Raw genomic sequence first — 24532 nt, forward strand, 5'->3', positions numbered from 1 at the left:
AAGCATTCACTGTAACAAATTATATTTTAGAATTAGTTTCGTTTCACTTTTTGTTTTTACTTAGATCATTTTTGACTAGGAAGATTCAGATTTTGACTGATTTTTGGATTTTGATGTTTTAATATGTACTTTAGAAATAAAATCATATAAATCTTGTACTAGAGGAGATTAATAATACTACATGTTTTTGTTCTAACATTTTTTAACTGTAGAAATGATCCTATTTGCATCTTGACAATGTTAAGCAAGTAAGGGGATACTTTTTTAAAAACAATATTTTTTCTTGTTCTTCTAATATAAAGAGATTTGACTGTAGTGGAAACAATAAACACTAATTTTATTAAAACAGTATTTATGAATTTTCCCAAAACTTATATGATTATATTATAGCTCTAAAAACAATGCTTATAAAGTATTAAAAAAAAGAGAAATATTAAAGATATCAACTTTGTTTTGTTCATAGTTAAATTTTATCTTTTATTAGATTAACTGATCTTGTAGCCATAATGTAAATCCAAAATTTTATTATTGACATTGATTTACGTTGTTTATATATCAAGTTGATATACTGGTAATCAAAACTTGATGTAAATTTTGTTTTTAAATTTAATCTTAAGTTTTTGTTGATTCTGGTGAAACCATGTTGTAGTTTATGTTGTTCTATACTGATAGAATGAAGTGACTTCTTTCAAACACTAACCGAATAAAAAGATGAAAAATCTGCCAAGTGTTTGAAAGAAGTTACTTCATTGTGTCAGTATAAAACTTAAGTTTTTGTTTATACCATATTCAAATTAAATACATAGAACAAATAATTTATAAGTATTAGGACTGTTTTTGACTCTTATTTAAATACAATATAATCTGTCTAGTTCATTCATCAAATTAATAAAAAAGTTTTTATTCATATTTTTATATATTAGTTGTTTTTAATTGAAAGCTTTTATGTTTGCTATTTAATTATCTAATTTACATTATTTAAAGTAAAAAAATTAATTAAATTAAAATTAATCAGATAAATGGTATTTGTAAAAATTTTCAAAAATGTTTGCTCAAATAAAATTAATAATTTTGTAAATTTTTTTTCATATAAATGTTAGTTAAGTGTTAATTATTTTCTTTTGAGACTTTGGACAGCCCATGTCTTTCCTTTTTTCCTCCGTTTTGTGCCTTTTTTTCTTTTCTCTCACCTCCTGGTGGTACAAAATCTTTAAAGAAAATCTTGGTACAGTTATAATATGAAATTTCATTGGTATCTGTTTTAATGTAGATGATTCATTGTTGATAAGTCTGTTCAAAGTCTGTGATCAACAATATGATATATTATCATTATATCAAAACTCATTTGTTACATTAGAATAAGTTACTCTATTAAGCCTATCTTAGAATACATATTTATACTAAGATAAACTTAATAAGCTTTGTGGAAACATTCATTGTGGAGATGAATGCTTCCACATTCATCTCCACAATGACCAGAAATCCATAATTTCCTTTGCTGATACTACCAATTGCATTCAATGTGATGTATGGTAAAACCTCACTATTTTGATACTCGAGGGACCAGATAATTTTAAGTTGTGCTTTTTGCATGACTTCAAATTATCTGGGTTTAGATTTGTTAAACTTTTTTCAAATCAAAGTTTTTTAATTCTTGAATAAAATTATAATAAACACCCATAACTGCTGTAAATAATCAGGCTGTATTAAAATTATGATATTATCTTATATAATTTTACCTGTTCATTTACAAATGAGTTAACATTATGAGTTATTAATTAGTAATTTAAGCTATTTGAAAAAACTGTCAGTTGGCATTTACTTAATGAAAACAATGAAAACATAAATAAATTACATTCAAAGCAAGACATGAAAATGACACACAAAACAAGCTTAGTCATTATTACAGATCATCAATGAAATTAAATATAAAAGATTATTTCAGAAATTCTTGTGAAATACAATTTTCTGTTTTCAATTCCCAAAGGTTCCAAAATATCAGGAATTTGGAAACCCTAGTAACAATATCTTCTTTGGCATATCCTACAGATAATTTTCTTAAAGCTTTCTTCATGCTTACCACTTTCAGCATTTCTTAAAATAGAGAATGTAAGCAGCACGATGACCTGGACACAAGCAACATTTCAGTCTGAGGTCGATAATATATCACCTTGGTTATTCTACAGTCAACATTGAAACAGTCAACAATAATTGTTGACTGTTTCAATGTTGACTGTACAATGACCAAGGTGATATATTATCGACCTCAGACTGTGAAATGTTGCTTGTGTCCAGGTCATATTGTTGACTGTTTCAATGAATTGTTTCAATGTTTAATGACTGTTTCAATGAACTGTTACAATTAATGACTGAAACAGTCAACAATTTACAATTACAATTAAACAATTTACAATTAAATCAGTCAACATTTGAAACTAGGCCTGGAAAAAGCATAACTATCACTTTGGTCATGTGCAAAGAAAAGTAGCTAAGAGATTATATAATTTATGGACAATAAATTATATAATACATCTTTACGGATGTTATGACCTATCCATCTCCTGATAACAATTGCTAACAAATCTGCATATCTTTCCTCATTTATTATTTAACATTTCATTATTTCCCAAAGTCTTACAAGAAAAATCAATTACTAGACAGTAATGTCTCATGTCAAAAACTAGTGGTGCCAAATTTGGCTGCAAATGCAAATATTTAGGCTATGATTTGGGATTATGTTCAAAATATAAACTAGATGAAAATCAGCCCAAAAATGTGCAATCTGCAACCCTAAAAAATAAAGCATGATTTGCAGTTAAAATAGCCCAACTGGTTTTGGGAATAGCATAATATAAATTAAACAGCAATAGAATTAGACAATAAATTAATTTAATTCTGTTTTATGATCAGCCTCCAACGTCACCATATAAAATCAAAGTTGAATCACAAATCCTTAGAACAATCTTGAATTAACAATTATTTATTATATAAAATTTCACTCTTCACAAATTTTGATTTCTTATTAATTAATGAAGTTTCATTGAGAAAATGAAAAGAAAGAATATCTAAAGTAATAAAACACTTCAAAAATACCCCAAAAATTGTATTAATCACTGTAATTTCTAATGTTTTCAGCCTTATTTAACTGAACTTCTTCAGGAAAAACTTACAAAATTAATGATGGTTATGTTAGAATAGAACAAAAAATTTAAAACCTTCCAGAATATACAGTTTAAATGTTAGTACCAGACATAATTTCAGTCGGTTAAATATGGCCAAAAGCATTACAAATTAAAGTGATAATGCAATTTTTAAGATATTTTTGGAGTGTTTTACTATTAAGCATTGTATTTCTCAATAGTATCTAAACTAGCTTAACAATTTTATCCAAATGGGAAAAGAAACATAAACAGAGATCAAAAAGCACAATGCAAGGATCAGAAAGAAGCTGGAATGAATTAAAAGTCTTAATCTTTGAAGTTAATAATAATAATAACAGCAAAAAAACAACGTTCATCCAGTGTTATCTATAGCTTTCTGCAGTATTATCATCAATAATAGCTAGCATATAATTGAATTAAGAAATGACAACAGTTTAAACCACTGCACTGTGAGAAAATGACAATTAACAATATTTAAAGTACAGGTTAAGATTAACAACAATAATTTATAATGGTTATAAGTTATAATGTTGAAACTGATAGTGTGAAAAGACAGTTTAAAAATTCCTCATTACCCAAAGATAACTATTCAGTAGGCTTTGTAAGATCGAAAACAAAATCATACTAATTATTATACTGCTTATTGTAATCAGTATTTTGGTTAATTTTATTGGTTTATTTTAACTTGTGTGTTTTAGGTCATGTGAATTCTAATAATAATAAATAACTGATAACAGTACTTATGATTGCAATAAATGAATTCTACTGTTTCTTCTTTGAAACCGTGTTTTTGTAATTGTTGGACTATGAACTCCAAAGTTGAGTTTAATTAAACACTTGGCTTTATTTCCATCTTTATTTAGTTGATACGTGTCATTTGCACGTTTCGGGCGTAGAGCCTCTCATCAGTCAACTAAACAATACAACAATTAAAATATTATACAAAGTATTTTCCAAATAAAATTAAAACAACGCAAGGTATGGTTCTTACCATTAACATATTTCTGCTCAAGGGGTCGTCATCAGGTTAGTGATGTTACATGAACTTTTACAATTGTTCTTATTGAATCACCCAGGAATTTGAATTCAAAGTGTTTCGAACATTATGTTAAATTCTAAATATACACAATAGAAAACATCTAGTTAGTCCATTAAATACCGAAATTGAACTAATCAAAATAAACATAAGGAAATAAAATACAATAAAATAAATACAAATATAAATATAATAACATCGGATTTTTTACATTGACTATGTGCCTTTTCATTAAACTATGAGCTCTTTTTTGATTACATACTTCCAAGCTGAAGGCAGAATTGTGGCATCTTTATAGTTCAAACATTTTCCAGACAGGCTAGATTTATGTATTTTGCATTTTTCCAATGTTAATGTCGAAGTTGGTGAATGTATTTGTGCAGCAATTCTGGCTTCCTTCCATTCGACTGTTGAACCATCCATTTGTGCCACCTTTGATAACGCTGTTGAATAGTGCCCTTTGTTTATGTCATACTTGTGCTTGTTGATTCTTTTATTTAGGTTTCTGGTTGTGATGCCTATATACTCCTTGTTGACACCCAATTGGTCATTCTTATATGGTATTGTGTATACGCCTGCTTGCTCCTCCTTGTTGATTTTATCCTTGTCATTCCTGAGCAAGTTGTATATCGTGGGTGCCCTTTTGTACAGTAGTGTTGTGTTTTTGTAATTTGCGATCTCCTTCATAATACCGGATAGACCTCTGTTGTATGTGAACTTTGTGATGTTGTTGTTTCTAGCCTTGTTTGTCTTCTTTTTTCTAGTATTTGTGTAAGAATTAATTAATTAATTCTTCAATGACTCTTGTTCCAAAGTCCAACGTTTTAGCCATATCCCTAATTTTATTAAGCTCTTCTGTCGTATATGTTGGAGCAATACTGGAAAGCCTTTCTAATCAGAGCTCTAAATGCAGAGAGTTTATAGGTATGTGGATCATTAGAGGTTGATGGGATATATAACGGGTCATGAATGGGCTTGATATATATCTTTGTGTTTAGAGATCCATTCCTGAATGAAATTCCAATGTCTAAAAAATGTATCTCTGTATTACTAATCTGCTCCAATTTAAGTTTTAAACCCATCTTTATTGGAATTTATTTCATTCAAAAACTGGTATATTCTTGTATCATTTCTCTATAAAATAAACACAGAATCCACATACCTTTTGTATAGGATTATGTCTTCTCTAAAATTCGTAATCGTGATTTGTTCTATTCTGTGTAAAACCACTTCACAGAGTAAGCCGGACATTGGGCTGCCCATCAGAACTCCTTTCATTTGTTTATAAACGCTACCATCAAAAATGAATTTTAATTAGTTCAATTTCGGTATTTAATGGACTAATTGGATGTTTTCTATTTTATATATTTTGAATTTAACATAATGTTCGAAACACTTTGAATTCAAATTCCTGGGTGATTCGATAAGAACAATTGTAAAAGTTTATGTAATATCAATAACCTGACGATGACCCCTTGAGTGGGTTTAAAACGTTCATTCAATGTATTAAACGAAGTCTCTCAGTATTAAGGTGTGTTTGATATATAGTATTCAAAGAATCTGAGTGTAGGTTAAAGAATATTATTTAGCTTTATAGCCACAAATGATAGAAGAATGAGTTCTTCAAATAATAATCAAATTTCTCAGTTTCAGATGTAAATAAATCTGACACTTTGTACTGTTAACAGCCATAATGGTCAATTTGCAAAGTAATGATGGCAAATTCAAAAAGCATGCTAGATTATGGGAGTAGTGTATTATTCTGTGGTTTGGCATAATAGCCAAATTATATAAAGCATGCAATAAGATGAAAGCATAGATTTTTAAACTTTATTAGAACTATATAAAAACTATTAGAACTAGCTAGTATTGGATTTTCTACTACAGTTAGTAGTTAAAAAATTACATAATTACTAAGGAGGTTTTGCCCCACTTGCATCACTTACTTGCCTTATGGGTTTTGTCTACTTGTTCAAAAATTTGCAATGATCATTTTATATGTTGATATATGTAATTCCTATATTAATTATATCAGTGTGATTATACAAATTAGCTAATACATTGTGAAGCATTGAGTTAGTTGTTGAGATTAACAAAACAATTCTTAAAACATAGGATAATAGAAATAAAATGGCAAATCATAAGTAATTAAATATAAATTAAATTCTAATCCTATCTGATAGGCTGTGTCTAGTATCATAAAGTTGTTATAGGAAATCCTCATTAATTTGAACTCGGATAGTTCAAAATCCCATCAGTTCGTAACTGTACTATTTGCCCCAGTCTGGGATATAGAGATTTAAGGAATTCAGTTAGTTTGAAATATGGCTACTTCAAAATTTGAAGTGAAATTTTGTTCAAACTGCGATATGCATATGTTAACTCATTTATTTAGATCAAAGTGCCTCCATACTATAAGAGAACAATAAACCAAGAACAATTATAATCTGGTTAATATTGGCTTTAGTTTTACATTAACACATTTTGGGTGTCACCTTAAACATAGATTACCTTTTTTTATCTCATAAAATATGGCTTATTTTTGGGATTATGAGATTGGTCTACAAGTAGCAGATTGACATATTTTTAGAGCTCTAGGCCAGCGGTTCCAACCTTTTTTTATTAGCATACCCCCATGGCATTTCCAACTTCCCAACGAGTAACGCATGCGCAAATCTTGGGCACTGCCTGTTTGTAGAGAGTGTTGCCATTTTGAATTTTATTTTGCCTCAGTTCTCAGTCCCCTGAGTACCTACCCTTCAAGTCTTTTTTTTTTTTTTTAATGCGTGCATGATTTGGGCACTTAATACTCTGTGCCAAATTGCAACTTCTGACATGTACTCCTTCATACCTCTAAGCCGGTAACACAAAAGACAGTACAATTTTATAAACAAGACATAGTCTTATCAATAAAAAATTAATAAAAATACTGAATAAGTAGTGAAAAAAATTACCGCTTGTAGAGAGAATCTGGAGAAACTAGCTGTCTTTTTCCTTGCTAACAATAAAAAATACTTTTTTCAAACAACACATGGGATATTGTTGAGAGATAATAATAATAATGGTAACACACTCCACCATCAAAAGTCTGTAGCATAATAACTAATCACACATAATGTTATCCCTACTACCATTGACCAACTGTGCAACATTTATTGATCTGTTGCATTGTACAATTGGCAGCATAAGTTTTTATTTCTATTTTTGCATTTTGAAATGTATAATAAAGTTTGTGATTGTTGCAAGGAACATTTTTTACCTAATAATTTTTTAATACTATTAATTTGTGATACATAATATATTATTTTTTCTGCCATAATAACTAACTTTTTTCTGTACCCCTAAACAACCTATGGCGTACCCCAGGTTGGGAATCGCTGCTCTAGGCTAATACATTTGGGCAACTTACTACTTTTTGGTCACTTTAAAAATAATTTGGACTACATTTTGAGGAATTCTGTTTTACTTTTTAGAAAAGGCAACCTGTGAGGTTCTAACTGGACATATATTGTTTACCTGCAGTTTATTTATGTTATTATTAATTAATTTAATGAAAATATATGTAGCCGTATTTTGTTTCTTTAGTAATGTACATTAATTAAATGGCATTTGGCATTATTGTACAGAAATATGTAAATCTTGGATAATTCAAAACTTAATAATTTGAAGTCATAATTATTTCATCTCTTGAATTTTGAACTAATGAGGATTTCCTGTAACTAATATTGTTGTTTTTTTATATATAAATTTTAATTTTAGAATAAATTCAATAAATAAATTCAAGTTTGAATAAGAAAAGGTATTAGTTTTCAAAGTTTTATAATTGAATATATAATTTTTTACATTTATTTTTACTGTGCCAAACAATTATGAAAATGTCTATTGATAAAGAATATGAAACTGATTAATGCATTCCTATCAAAACACAAATAATGACTAAGAATTTTAAATATGTTCATTTCAATTCATCTTTTAGAAATTAAAATGTTTTTTTTTATAACTTAATGCTTTTTATTAAAGTTCTTTTCTTTCGAAGACACATTGTAGTGACGTAAACTTAAACACTGGGCGAATTTTTCATCCTTTTTATTCAGTTGGTATACCCAACCGAATAAAAAGGATGAAAAATTCGCCCAGTGTTTAAGTTTACGTCACTACATTGTGTCTTCGAAAGAAAAGAAAAGAAACGAAAATACAAAACACGGTTTCCTCAAGATATAACTTAATGCTTTTTATTAAAGTAAATTTAATGATGAGGAGGAAAACAATGTATTTTAGTAAAGTTTAAGTGTTAAAGCTTAAAAAGAATATTAAATACAAAAGTAATAGTTTTAAAAATGATCTAAATATCTACCAATGACTTATTGATGAATGTGTAAGCAACATATCAAAGAATTACAAGTGCTTATTGATAAATAAATGAGTAACAATTGAATAACATTTAATAATCTCTAATTTAATCTATAATTTTAAATTATGAAACAGTTGGCAGTCTGTTCTTATAATGATAAATGCTTCCTATAAGTTCAGTTAGTAGGCAATGTATTTAGTAAGTGCATGCATTTTTGATTTAATATGTATCTTTAGGCTGCATATTGATATCTCCATTTCACTGTTGATTTTTTTGTTGATTTTATGCAAGTTTTTTTTTATAAAATATTTTTACAGATAAATAATATCTTTTTAAAACTGTACATTTTTTGATAAAATAACATCATCAGTTAATTAAAGATTAGATATGAAGAACATTGTTTTCATTTTTATTCTTTTTCATAACACAATATTTATCTTCAGGGTTCCTACACTCCTAGAAAGTCAGGGATTTTAATTAGTGTCCAGAAAAAGTTGTGGAATGTCAGGGAATTTGCTTCCTTGGCTGCCTTGTTGACTTTTTTCTGACAGTATGCTTGACTAAGTGTATCCATCTGCAGGCAGCAAGAAGTAATGTGGTGCAATACAACTTATGTAAAGGGGTGCTGAATATTTTAAGGATCCAAACTTTCTTTCAAGCAAATTTTCCCAAAAATTTACAAAGTACACTAAATGATAAATAATAAATAATACCATTTAAATTACTTTTCATTTTAATAATTTTGATTGTGTAACAAAACAATTTCTGATTTTTTTTCCCCCCAGTTTATTAATATTTTATAAAGTCAAGAAAATTTATTAAGAAATAAATTTAATAAATATATTGTTTTGTACATGGATTATATAGAATTTGTTAATGAATAATAAAAAATAACTGTTTTTTTTTCAAAGCCATGTACATTTATCGTTATGGATTAATAACAGAATTTTAATAAAACATTTTATTTTTAATTTTAATAATTTGGAAATTATAAAAAATATGTGTTAATTAGAAAAAATAACTAATAAAAATGTTGATGAAGCAAAACATATGTGCATAGTAAGTCAAATGCTGTTTTATTTTGTCAATGTGCCATACTGTAAGGGACATGAGGATTAGGAAATTTGTACAGAGTTGGTCAGGAAAAGTCATGGAAATTAAAACAAAAATTTGAGTAGGAACCATGCATCTTGCTTTCTATGAAGTTGCACATCCACTTACACTTAGAAATATAATTAATTTTCAGTATAATAAATAAATATTCACAATGTACTACTACTAGAAAGTTTAGAATCACTACTCACATTTTCTGATGTTAACAATTCTCTCATGTTATTACTGCAATTTCATATGTTTTATTACAGAAATCAACTGATAAATTTACTTATAGTAGAACAAATAAGTGGATATTTTTATAAAAACAGCACACTTAAAAAACAAAAATCCAGCAAAAGGAATAATATTTATTAATTAATGAAAGCTACTGTTTTTGGCTACTTTCAACAGTTATTATCAGGTTAGAATAGAATTTTAAAACAGCAGGAATTCAAACATAAAATTCCTAAGAGTTGGAATATGTGTATGACAGGCCATTTACAAATCACAAAATTTATTTTAAATGACTTCAAAAAACAATCTCCTTGCTTGTAATAAGATGTCATTATCCATTATTTTAACCTGAAAAGTGCACGAGAGTTTAATTAAATAGAGTCACACCATTACGGCTATAGCAGCCTTTGCAACTAACAGGTAGGTTCAAGTATCTTTCAATAATGCACATATTATATATCACACCAGAGACAAGGCTCATCTTAATAGTTTGAAGAAACTGGAAATATATAAAGCCAATAGAAAAAATACAGCCATAAATTATAAGGATAAAGAAACACTATTATAAGTGTGGAGTTTTTTTTTGTCTTTTGCTTAAAATAATTTTTGTGATTTATAAATAGTCACAGTCATGAATACTGACTTTTCCAATTATGTATCTGTTTTAAACTGTTTAAATTTCTGTTCTAATCTGATGATGACACCTGAAAGTAGTCACGTAAACTTAAACACTGGGCGAATTTTTCATCCTTTTTATTCAGTTGAATAAAAAGGAATAAAAAGGATGAAAAATTCGCCCAGTGTTTAAGTTTACGTCACTACATTGTGTCTTCGAAAGAAAAGAAAAGAAAATACAAAACATGGTTTCCTCAAGATGGAATCATATACCTGTTTTAAACTGTTTAAATTTCTGTTCTAATCTGGTGATGACACCTGAAAGTAGTCAAAAACATTAGTTTTCATTAATAAATACTATTCTTTTTGCTGAATTTTTTTCTTAAATGTGTTGTTTTGATAACAAAATTACATTCAAATATGCAAATCTTAAACAAATAAATGGCAATTAAATGCAAAACAAAAATTTACTTAGGACAAACATAACTTATCTTGGAAAAAAATTTGCAATCAGACAACACTATGGAAATAAATATGGAATCCTTTGCTTAAAATAAGCAAAACCTGTACAAATTAGGTATTGCAGATATTGGATCTGCAATACTGCTTAAAACCAAAAACTGCTCTGACTGTTCTGTATACCTTAACTGCCATTTACAGTTCCTGATATTAGTGCTCAAAATGGCTGCAACAGCTGAACTGTTGCTGAATAACAGTTATTCTCAATGTTGTGTTGACAGACAATAGAATGTTCACAGTTTACTGTAAGTAAGATATGGAAGAAGTATACAAAAGCTGTAAAAACTTGATTCAAAAGTGGTATCTACAGTTAATCTCTGAACACCAAGACTGAACATTGAAGTGAATTTGCAGCAGTGTATTGCAAGCAACTTCAAAGCAACTGAATACTACTTGGTTTGAAATCAGCAGAACACTAGTTTCTGACAAAACAGTAAGAAATTGTATCCATTTTAAGAGTTATTCATATATGAAAATTAAGACAAAACCAAAGTTAATCAAAATTTCCCAACAGAAATGATTATTGAGGGCTAAAGAACAAAAACCTTGGACTCTAGAAGAGAAAGTAGCATCTTTAGCAATGAGTCAACTTTGGTATGATTGTCATTCATTCATGTAGCAAAGAAAGGCAAAGAGTATCAAGACAAGTGCATGAAATGCAAAATCAAATTTCTTCAGTCCTTCATGATGTGGGTATGTATCTCAGCACAAGGATCTGGAAAACTTTGCATTCTTAATGTTGCTGTGAATCATATGTCTATGTAGAGGTGCTGGAAGGAATCCTTTTCCCAACAATTGAAGACTACTTTGGAGACAAATATCATCTGTCAAGATGACAAGCATCACAGAGTGATATCAGTTGCAGAATTCTTCACTCAGAGAAATATGTGAAGGAAGAACTGGCCACTGAACAGTCCAGACTTGAATCAGATCAAAAATGTGTAGTGTTTATTGAAGAATTTTGTGAATTCTCAACAAACATTAAACAAGGAAAGGTTAAAGAATGCTATTAATTATATCTGGAGTAACATCAGTGCAGAAACCTGTTAAAAACCTAAAGAATCAATGTCTAAAAGAGTTACAGCTATAATTAAACCAAAGGAGGCCATACAAATTATTAAATACCAATTTTATGTTTGTGATTTCATACTTATTTCCACGGCTTTGTATGTTTACAAGCTTTTTCCGAGACAAGTTTGTTACATTTATCCTAAGTAAATTTTTGTTTTGCATTTACAGTACTTTCTGTTTATTTGTTTAGGGTTTTCATATTAAAATATAGTTTTGTTTGAAATGAAATGTCTCAAATAGAATGAAAAAATTTAAAATATTTCAATGCAACTGTTGTTTGTTTTATAAGTTTATCCTGAAGAAGGTCAGTTAAATACAGCTGAAAATGTTAGAATTTAAAGTGATTAATGCAATTTTTAAGGTATTTTTGGAGTGTTTTATAGTCTTGTTATCAGTTGATTTCTGTAATAAAGCATACACAAAATTACATCAATGACACAAGAGAATTGTTACCAGTGAATGGTGATTTTGAACTTCTTTCCAGGGTTAGTATTTCAGATTTAATTAAATAATCAATAAATTATCAAAACCTGTATTAATGATTTGTTTGATAATTATCTGCATCTACAAAAAGATTTAATTTGTAAATAATTATTAGCTTTATCTAAATCTAATAATTACAACTTTATAGAAAATTAAAATAAAATTGTGATATTGAAGTAAAAAATTGTTTTAACAAATAGTTTGTAAGGAATGAATACAAAAAGAATTAGTTGACTTCATTGTTACTGTGTGCTATTTATTATTATAATTAATATACAATTTGAAAAAAATAATATGATTGAAAAGAAATTATTTAGTCATTTATAAGTTTTAACACAAAATTTAATTATGATTAATTTTTTAAAAATTGGAATTAATAATAGATTCTTTGTACTTAAATTATGTACCTATGGTGAATTTAAATTCAAAAATATGTAAGAATATGAACTGTTTTGATAGACTGCATAATGATTAAACAGTATTAAAACATGCAACTTAAGATTAAGCTTCTCACGAACAAATTTTTTATTTGAAATGAAATGAATAGAAATAACTGTTTTATAATTTCTTTATAGAAACTTATAATAATTTCTATATGTTTTGGGTTATTAAAATTTATTGCATATCATCTTTGTTATATGAATTAATCAGATTTGAAATACTTCAATATTTCAAAAATAAAATATATTTTTATTGTTATCAAAGATAGTATAAACTTTTAAAAAATTCAAATGAAGTGTTTTTTCATATTAAACAACTTGTAATTATTTAAAATATATATGTGATTATTTACAGAGAATGAAATCGATGATACTGTTTGTACGTTAAGAGAAGTTATTAACAATCAAAGAAATCAGATACATGCTAAAGATGCAGAAATCTTTGAAAAAAATGGAGAAATTGATGCTGTGAGTAGAATTTAAAATATCTGTTTAAAGTTGTTAACTTCTGATTCACTGAAATAATATTTTAATTTATGAATTCTGGAATTTTTAAAATTATATAAATTAAATAGTTGTTAGTTTATATATATATATATTTTTTAATTGTCTTAATAAAGTCATGAATTTAACATTACAAGTAGCCCTCAGTTTACACCACAGTTCCGTTCCTACAAAAACTGGCGCAAATCAAATTGGCATAACATGAACTTATATTTACAGTGAGGTATAGGGTTAGGTTCTACATAAGTGAAAAATAAGCAAATAATTTTGTTTATTAATACAATATAATACAAAACACATATATTATAAATTTAATTTTTAAAATCTATTTTATGATAAAATAAAGTGAAATATTTTTATTAAAAAATCTTAAGAAAAACTAATCATATTTCAAAGTTTCGGATCTCTTACATTTTTCAGAAAAAGTATCCATCTTTAATTGCTTAGATTTTTGTTTTCTTTCATTAAGAATTTCAGAATATGGTCAAATGGATGCAATGATGTTCCTTTTTACATTTGCACTTTGCTCCCAATCGTTGCTAACTCACAAAGTTCATTCATCAAACTTTCCCTAGTTGAAAGGATATGCTTTAGATTGGCTGTTTTCATAACTCTTGGAGTTTCTTTTTCGTTTTCTTCCTTCTCTGACTGTTCATGATCTTTGTATAATTTTTTTGAGTCTTTGTTTGAGAGTGGCTGATCATGGGCTTCTAAAACTTCAGCTGTAACATCTTCCAATACCACATCACATGCAAGTCTGGTAATGTCTTCAATTAAATTCTCCTGATGTGCTACTTCTTCAAAATCATGCATGAATGCTGGCAGAAGTTTATGCCAAACTCCATTTAAGCATTTTGCTGAAACTTCATCTCAAGCTGACTTGATGTTTTTAATGCCTTTCAAGATATTGAAAGACCACCAATAGTCTTTAACTGTTTTGTCTGAAGTGTCTAAAACTCTCATCATTGTCATGAATGTATTACAGAGATAATAAGCTTTGAAGGTTGCAATAACCCCTGATCCATTGGTTGCAAAAGAGATGTTGTATTGGGAAGCATGTAAACAACCTTGACATTCAATGGTGTTTTTATTTCATCAAGGTTTTGAGGATTTCCTGGAGCACTGTCCAAGAGAAGAAGTACCTTGGGTGGTAATTTATTTTCTTCACAAAAGCGAAGCACAGTAGGGCAAAAATAACTTTTGTACCAATCTGTGAAAACATCTTGTGTGATCCAAGCTTTCTTGTTCCATTTCCAATAAACTGGCAACATGTCTTTATTTAGACCCTTTAAATGTCTGTGAATGATACACTAACATCGGTTTAAGTTTCAAAGTTCCTGAAACATAGGCTCCCAACAAAAGAGTTAATCTATCTTTGCCAACTTTAAAACCTGGAGCAGAACATTCTACACAAGAAATAAAAGTTTGTGCTGGTAACTTTTTCTAATAAAGCCCAGTCTCATCAACATTGAAGATTAGGTCTGGAGAATAGTTGCCTTGTTCTACATAACCCTGAAATTCTTTAGGAAAAGCAGCCACTGCCGCAACATCTGCACTTACTGCTTTATACTACGACAGTTACTTCAGGATTTAAATCTCATAAACCAACCCTTGCTTCCCAAAAAAGTTTATTTGCCTCCATCTGTCTCCTTAACACGTTCACGGCATCAGTAGATAAATGTTTAGGCAGCTGCTGGGCGTTAAAAGTCATGGGTGACTCGTAGTCTTCATAACGATAACAATTTTTCCATTTTTTCAAAAATTTTACCTCTACTATAACTCACGTTTTACATTTACTGCCATAGACTGTTGAACAGAGTGTTTAATTTTATCTGCATTTTTCATAATGGTAGTAATAGTTGATGGAGATAAGTTCAAAAGATCTACAGACATTAGGATGTGTTTGTCCATTTCCCATTTTTTGAAAAACTTCCATTTTTGTTTCTAGGGAGATAGATTGCCATGCCTTCTTAACGTGTTTAGATGACACTTCTTTTATCTGACAATAACCATCCTTTATTTTTGTATATGTGGGTACCTAAACATTTAGTATTTTAAGTATTTTAGTATTTAATATTTTTATTTATAAAGAAAGTCACTTCATAATGTCAGCATAAAGCAACATAAATCACAACATGGTTTCATTGGTATCAAAAAATTTTTATTTATTTTAATATTAATTTAATGTATAATTAATATTAAACATAAATAGAATATATTATATTTATTATGTTTAACTATTAAATTAAATATACATTAAATTAATATTAAACATAAAAAATAAATATATTCATAAAAATCTTTGTTTTAACAAATATACAACATCGCGGCTCAGTAAATACGTCAACACTGAAATGAAAATCAGTCTAGCATAGGGAGAATCGGGGAATTACATGGCAAAACAGTGAATTGTGCAGTGGCGTTATTGTGAATCGGTGTAAATTGAGCCGGTGTAAACCGAGGGCTACCTGTAGTATATTAAGATAATTTAAATACTTTTATCACTTATACACTTTGTTTTATTATTTTAATAAAGTTTAAGAAAGTGTAAATATTTACTGTTTATTTATTACTACTTTTGTTAAAAAATTTTTAAATCTAATTTATTTTTTCAATTACACATTTTTTTTTACTCATATGCTTTAATGTTTTGCTTAAATTTTTAATTTACTCTTCATATTTTCAAAGAATTAATTTTTTACTTGAACATTTTATTATTTTCTTGACTTTTAACATAATAGTATAACCTAAATTTTTAGTTATTTGATAGTTTAACTTTAATTTGATACTTTTTCTTTAATTAATAGTTTAACCTTAAAATTGAAGGATTTCCTTCAATTTTAAGATATCTAAATTTTTGATATAGTTGAAGACAAAAAATTTTAATGTTAGTTTTCAGAATAAATAATTTGATTCTTTTTATTTAAACAAATAAATGATCTTTATTAGTTTTAAAGAAATTATCCCTCCATTAATAAGATCCATAATTTAATAAATTAGAGTAACATATTAAAAGTTTTATTATTATTCCATTCTTTTTAATATAATATTGGAAAAATTAATCTTTGTTATTTTATAATATAAAATATTGTAACTTGCAATTTTCTTTATTATATATATAAAAAAAGTAATAGTATATGTAACATTTTTGTTAAACAATATGATATATTAATAAATCAATTATGAATGTTTAAACTGATTATTCATATTTCTTTTTTCTAATATTGTATATTTAATTACAGCTATAACCATAAAGTTAAATTATAAGAATGTTATTTTAAACTATGAGAAAAATATTAAAAGAATTTATAATTTCTTTTGACATTCAGCAAAGAATTATTTTGTCATTTATTAGTCTATAATTTGTAATTGATATTTTTAACAGGATAAAATATTTCACTTAACTTACTATATTATTTGATAAATATAAATTGTTAAGTCCTTTAAAACATTTTATTCAACATTATTTCATTATGATATTGACAAGAAAAATATAAATACATTTGTAATCATTTAAAATTATTATTGTTGAATTTTCTTTAAAATTTTCTTTTTTCTATAAACAGTAAATTATTATTTATACAATGTAGGAATTAAACACTGGAGGTTACTAACACAATCCAATAAGAAAATATTAACCAGTTTCTTTCTTAAAATCTGATTTAATATAATATTATTGTTAATATGTCTACTTGGACTTTACTTATTAATAGGACTTTATACCGGTGTTTAAAGATTGGCACAGTAATGAGAGTTAGTTCAGGAAAGAACAAAATTTCTTTATTATATCACCTGTAGTAATAATTTCTGTACACATATTATATGTGTTTCGGGCTAGCATGCCCCTCATCAGCAGTATTACTACCAAACACTAAAAAGTAACAATAACAAAGAATTAAAAGATGGCACATACGTGCAATAAGGGGTAATTATGCAAATTCTGCAGTCGCAGAACACTGCAATAGTTATGGGTGCCAAATCGACAAAAATACTATAAAAATTAAGAAAAAAGAATCAAATAATTACAAACGTCAATTATACGAACATTTAAACATAAAGAAAGAAAGAAATAGAATAAACAATAATTTGGGTCGTATAATCCACCAATCCTGGAGCACCATACTTGATGATGTTTATAAAAAAGCATAGTTAATAGTGTCCTTATCATAACGTTGTTGAATGGTGGCAAACGAAACCTTGATGTGAGGTTTTTTTTTTCTAATGGAATTTTTTTACATGATGATGATAGATTTTAATAATTTACAGTCTTTATTTACTTTGTTTATTTAATTTTAATTATACAGTGAAATGTTTAATTGTAAAACAAGAAATATCCAGTTATACTCGGGATTGGAATATGTATTTACAGTAAGTTTTAAAATTGTATTTTATTGCTAAGTTACTGTATAACTTAAAATTTCTTATTTGTTTTGTTATTGTCACTTTTTAGTGTTTGGTAGTAATACTGCTGATGAGGGGCATGCTAGCCCGAAACACGTATAATATGTGTACAGAAATTATTACTACAGGTGATATAATAAAGAAATTTTGTTCTTTCCTGAACTAACTCTCATTACTGTGCCAATCTTTAAACACCAGTATAAAGTCCTATTAATAAGTAAAGTCCAAGTAGACAATTAACGATAATATTAGAATTTAAGGACAGTAAGGCTTTTACAATTACTGATTTAATATAATTTACATTCATTATACTTTTTTTTTTATAAATAATGTGAACTTATATCCACACTAACATGTAAGACATCATTTAATTTCAATTTGAACTGTAAGCAATTTACTCTGTTTGCATTCTGCTATTTTAAAATTTATACACTGTCATTTACAGTTGATGGAAATAGTTTTTTTTTTTTTTAACTGTGTGATGGTAAAAGATGCTCCTTACAATTTTCACTTTTTCACTTTGCCAACTTATTACCTTGCCAAATTCTTTATTCATCTTTATCCATTACCAATGATGAGGATTAAACTCCATCCCATGTCACCCACCACTGCAATTGCCATCACTCATTGATTAATTGGATAAATAATTATCTTACTTGTTTTTATTAATCTTTCTTAAATATGATTGGTATAGTTTATTTATTTCAATGCTTAATATTAGAGGTGTTTTGGGTTGTTATTTAGAAGATTGATGATTTTTGTGTGACCAGAAATAAGCCATAGCAACTTGATATAAACAAGATTTGGTAATGGTAACTATGGTAAAACAAGTTTTGCTATATATTGTTTTGCTTAAATTTGCAGTTTCTGAGAATATATTGACAATATTAAGTGAGGATTTCCTGTACATCATAAAACCTATGTTGTACATAAATTCTTTCAAGTGTCTTAATTTGTTTTCAGACTTTATTTTCTATTATTGATAGATAAAAAATATTTATTTGCTGAGAATCATATTACTTCTATCTGAAAGTGATTCCTTTTCACAGGTGAAAAAAGCTCGTACTTATTGTCTTCCATTCATTGAAATTATTTCAAATTAGAAAATTTGAAAACTGTTAATTCAACTTTTATCAAGATTAAAAAATTTAATTGAACAGAAATTTATGAAAATTTATTTATTTTCACTGAAATTTTTAAAAAATTATACAGACCTGAAGTAGATATTACTTTAGGTTTGTGCCATACAAATTCTGAATGACCATTTTATTCAGTCAATCTAATTCATGTATTTCATTTTCAGAAAAAATTATAGGTGAAATTGTTATTCTGAACGAGCTGGTAAACCAATTGTTTGAAATTTGGCAATAACAAAGTTTCTTTAATTCTCTTTCACTCATTTCAAACTCAGCATACTGAAAGAGGAAGTACATTTTACTGAAGATAGAAAAAAAAAAAAACATTTTTATGCATGTCAGATCTTTTCCCAGATGATATGGAAAAATTTCCATTGCAGATTTCATATTGAATAATTGTATTTTTTTATTGGTGACATGAAAGAAAATTGGTGGGAAAGAAAATTACTTTTATTAAATTATTAATATATTTTTAAACTCAATAAAGAAATAAGTATCAAATGGCAGTTACTTCAGATACCAACAGTAAAACATCGACGGCCGGATGGCCGAGCGGTAAAGGTGGCAGCCTACCGCTCTGGGGGACCCGGGATCGAATCCGAACGGGTCGAATAATTCCCAGGAATTTTTCGGGGGTGGTCCGTTCGGATATGTCGGGCCCCGTCCCTCACCACCCGGTCGCCCCATTGTGGGCCTGGCCGAACCCATAATGGGCCTACTAAAAAAGAGGCCCTCTTAGTGCCCACAGGGCGGAAAGAGTTAAAAAAAAAAAAAAAAAAAACAGTAAAACATCTTTATTTACAATGATCAACTACAGACAATCAACTTGGAAGTGGTAATATTAATACAGTCAAACCTCAGTTTTCAAACTTAATTCATTCCTAAAAGTTGTTCGAAAACTGATTTGTTCTAAAACCAAAACAATATAAGATGGAATAATCTGTTCCTGACCCTCCAAAAAAAGTCTTTTTTTCAACTTTTTAGCTGTATTTCATGCATAAAAATGCCATGTGAAAATATGTTGAGTTATCCGATATGATAACTAAAGCAAAGTTGAAAAAAACCACAATACTACAATTAGGAAAATACAGTAGTGCAATGTACCTCTCTGACAATCCATCACGACACTAATGTTGGTTTCTACTCCAAGTACCCTAGCAATTTCCATTGCCTTTTGTTTCAGTTCATTGAATCTTCCTGTTTTTGGTCCCAAAACAGGAAGATTCAATGAATGAATTTGCTTTAACCAATGTACAAGAGCATCTTCAACGTCTTTGTACAGTGACTTTCTCTAGCATTTTCGAGATAGCCATGACGAAAATCCAAGGAAAAGTTTCTTAATTTCCTCTTTTTTCTTCCGGATTCCCACCAATGTTGCTTTTGGAAGGTTTTTTTGTTTTGCAAATTCAGCTTGCAAAGTTTTCTTACATTCAAATTCAGAAACAAGTTTGTTTTTTTCCTTCGACATAAGTGGTGTTAGCTTTTGGACACTCATTTCTAACAGAAATGTGAAACACATGCTACGAATAACGCTTGACGTGAGAAAATGCAAAATCGGATTCTACTGTGACGTTGATATAGATTGTATGTTTTCTTTTTTTTTATCTGTTGTTATTTTATATATAAAAATACATAAAATGTTAAGGCATTTTTATTAATATGTATATGTTAATAAATAAGTCAACTCCCCTCTGAAAAAAACAAATGAGTTCACACTGCACTGTGCATTGTAAATTCAATTTTTTCAGGAGGGGAGTTGACTTATCAGAAGTCTAAACGAGTGTGGGACAGCAAAAGTATGTTGATTTATCCAGTGGTGACAAATTAAATGGTGTCATGTAAACCAGACTTTTTTAACATTAATGCCTATGTAAGTTGACTGGGATCACAGAAAACTGACTACTTAACCAACGGTGTCCAGTTGTACCTATGATGACTTATGTGGACTTGACTATATATATATTTTAAAAAACGTTTCTTTACCACCAACCAAAACTAACACTTTACAAAGAAGTGCTATTAATTAATAGACATTCAACTCTGACTGCTTGGATGAAATATAACCAAATCAATCAAGACAAACAAACAGATACTTTACCCATACTTTCTGAAATATTATATTTCAATTGATTTTGATTTGAGTTTTAATTTTAGTTTTAGTTTTGGTGTAAAGGCAGAGTTGTAATTTACTGGCTGTCTAGTATTATTAAATATTATATATTAATTTTATAATATGTAATAAATAAAAACTTTATTAATATAATAATTTAACTTAAGCATATTTAAACATGAATTCTTGGATGCCATTTATATTATCTGCATGTCAATTGATGCAGTTTTTATTAATTAATTTGATTTAGATTCAACTGTAGGAGGGTCTAATGATGTGTTCACTTGTTTATAATCGATCAGCGCAAATCGCAACCGTCAATCTCGTAACAGTCAAATCGTAACGGTCAACTCTTTGATAACAGGTGCGTGTCTGGGAATTGTAACGGATAAGTTACGGCGGCGCTGATCGATTATAAACAAGTGAACACATCATTAGACCCTCCTGTACATGTTTTCGCATTTAAAACTTCGGCCTCAACCTCGCTAGTATCTTTCCTGCATGGACATTGAAGTCTAATTTAAATAGCAGCATCTTTGATGATTCATGTTGTGATGTCTAATGTTATGCGATGTAATCTGAGTGCCACTAGCTTCTGAATCGGTTGTCTTGTTGTTGATTGGTCGGCCAATTGATTTTCTTTAACATAGGAAGTATAGGGAGTTCACCGTTTGTGTCTCTTTAATATATGGCTGGCTCTTGCTGAGTAGCTTGTTCAGCAACTGAGTAATTGTACAGCATCAGGGCAAATATGAGTTCAAAATTTTGTTCGTGAATTGAACTGTTTGAAAGGCATGATGTTTGAAACCCAAGGTTTGACTGTATTCTCAAACTACAGAAAAAGGGAAAGAATCAAAAGACAAAAAGCGTGGCGCGCGCGCACACACCACACACACACACACACACACACACACACATACTGTACCTCTTACTGTATATTAGACATGGGCAAATGCAGCTCTTTTTGAGTTACATGCGGCTCTTGCTGAAAATGTTAATTTCTGCTTTTTATTATTATTTTTACAATTTTATTTCCAAGTTGGTTCAATAAATTAAATTGACATTTCAAATCTACTTTTTTAAAACAAGTTCTCGACCTGGATGGGGAAACTTTATCCTTCCCTGCCTTACCATAGTATCCGCCACGACATGTCGTGGCGGATAGTATGGTAAAATGCATGGGAGCCAAAGTTCTGTACTGTCGCAACAGTACAGAACTGCGGCTTCCATGCATTTTGCAAAACCTACATTTCGGCTCCCACTGAACTCTTGCTTGCCCACCTCTGGTGTATTATAATAGTAAATAGTATTGAATACTTACTATTTACAATATGAAACTTTTTGATATTTACAAATTTATTTTTCATAAAGTTAGAAAATCAGTTGTCACGGATGAAGGAATTAAATGAAAAGTTTAGAAATGAATTAATGGTTATGAGGAGAGAGAATCAATCTCTGTTAGAAGAAAAATTGGAACTTCAAGGAAGAGTTCAAGAGCATCAAAGGGAATTACAATTATTACAGAATGCATTACATGAAATGTTAGGATCCGAAATTAATAATGTAAGTAGTCAAAGATACATGTTGTGTAACTATCTGCCTGTTACTTGTAGTTTTGAATTTTAGTGTTAATTAGATATGTATTAAAAATCATTCAAAGTACATATCTGTGTAAATATTATATGAATAATTATTTTAATTTAAGATTGAAGAAACACAATCTGAAGATAGGAATATTGAAAAACTACAATTACCAAGACTTACGCCAGCACAGCTAAGACGTCTTCTTTGTGAAATGAATAATGTTAAATTAAGATTGAAATATTTAGAAGAGGAAGTTTCATTTTACAGAGAAAGAAGACCATCACTAAAGTCTGTATTAATTTTTATTTTATGAATATTTTATTTGAAGTTTAAATGAATGTTTCAAATTCTATTTATATTTTATATATAATCTTCAATACAGGAAAACAACAACTCGTTTTTTTACTTATTGAAAAAATTTAGTTTTAATGTATGTACAATAGAGCATCGATTATCTGACCCCAATTAACCGACTTATCGGTTAACTGACCGCGTTCTAGTCGGCAAATTCAAATGTCCGCTAGTGATGTGCCGCTACAATATTTGGTTATGTCTTGGCTACTTTAATATTATTTTTGTTAAATTTTGCGTGTTTTAGCTGGCAGCATGGCTCGACCATGGAAGGGAGGCTAGTATTTAAACCAGGCCTAATACACTACACTAATAATGTATTTTTTCATACTTTTCAGTTATCCGACCAACCCCAGTCCCCAATTAAGTTGGATAATCGATGCTCTACTGTAATTTAAAAAATAACATTTCTAAATTTATTTTTTAAATGATTCAACTAATCCTGCAGAGATCACTTAAAATTAAAAAAAAAAAAAAAAAAGGTACTTTTCAAATTCCTTACTCAAGTACTAGTACTAGAGTTATCAACTTTTTAAAGTATTTTTGTTATTTTCATGCTTCTATCATTAGATCGAGGTAATTAAATGTAGGTTGCTCAAAGTAGGTTCTATTGTAATAAATGTAAACAAAGTATTATCTACTTTAAGATTTTGCAACAGCCATCTGCTTTACAGTAAAAAAAAAAGTTGAAATAGCATTTTTCAGTATAATTTTACTTTTATAATATGCTTTTTTACAAAATAAAATAGAATAATTTACAAGAACTGCTCAGAATATTCTCCACAGACACAATTGCATAATTAATTTTTTGACAGACTTGATTTCAAAGTGAATATTTGGACAATGTTTATAGAGGATTTTATACTTATTTTTGACTTCAGAATCTATCCCTCAAATATTGGCATAAATTTTTATTTTATATATATATATATATATATATATATATATATATATATATACACACACACACACACACACAACACACACACACACACACACACACACACACACACAGTCTATCTTTGGAAAAAATCAACTTGGGTATTAACCAATGAACATCAGTCATTGATTGCTTAATTGTGGCAAGTTACTTCTGGTTTCTTTCTCATTTGTTAACACATGTCACCACCATTAAAAATAGAGTTGTGGAAGCTTCTTGTTGTTGTATTGGAATACAAGGAAGTTCACTATAGTAGTTGTTTAATGTATGATTCTTTACAACTAATGCATGCTATAAAAAAATTAACATAATTAACAAAAAAGTCATTCTGCCATTTAGTGAGAGAAAATAAAATGAAATTCAAATATTATCTGACGTAGTAAGCAAAAAGTGCTGACATCATTAGGGAATGTGCTGATTGGTTTAACTGAAGTGATACCACACGTAATGCTGCTCTCAAATCAATTTTTCCATAGACAGACTAGTATATAGTAATGCAGA

General features: G+C 28.5%; 1 protein-coding gene across 1 annotated transcript in view; it reads left to right on the top strand.

Moving 5' to 3' along the window:
- Nucleotides 1–24532, top strand: part of LOC136986706 (RILP-like protein 1) — a 40796-nt gene that overhangs the window by 1444 nt on the left and 14820 nt on the right. The window contains exons 3-5 of the mRNA XM_067284290.1: nucleotides 13361–13473; nucleotides 22528–22719; nucleotides 22862–23028. Of these exons, the coding sequence (XP_067140391.1) occupies nucleotides 13361–13473; nucleotides 22528–22719; nucleotides 22862–23028 (472 nt within the window). The remainder of the gene's footprint in view (nucleotides 1–13360; nucleotides 13474–22527; nucleotides 22720–22861; nucleotides 23029–24532) is intronic.

The sequence above is a fragment of the Centruroides vittatus genome, unplaced genomic scaffold, assembly GCF_030686945.1.
Source record: "Centruroides vittatus isolate TY-2023 unplaced genomic scaffold, ASM3068694v2 scaffold_1167, whole genome shotgun sequence".
NCBI lineage: Eukaryota > Metazoa > Arthropoda > Arachnida > Scorpiones > Buthidae > Centruroides > Centruroides vittatus.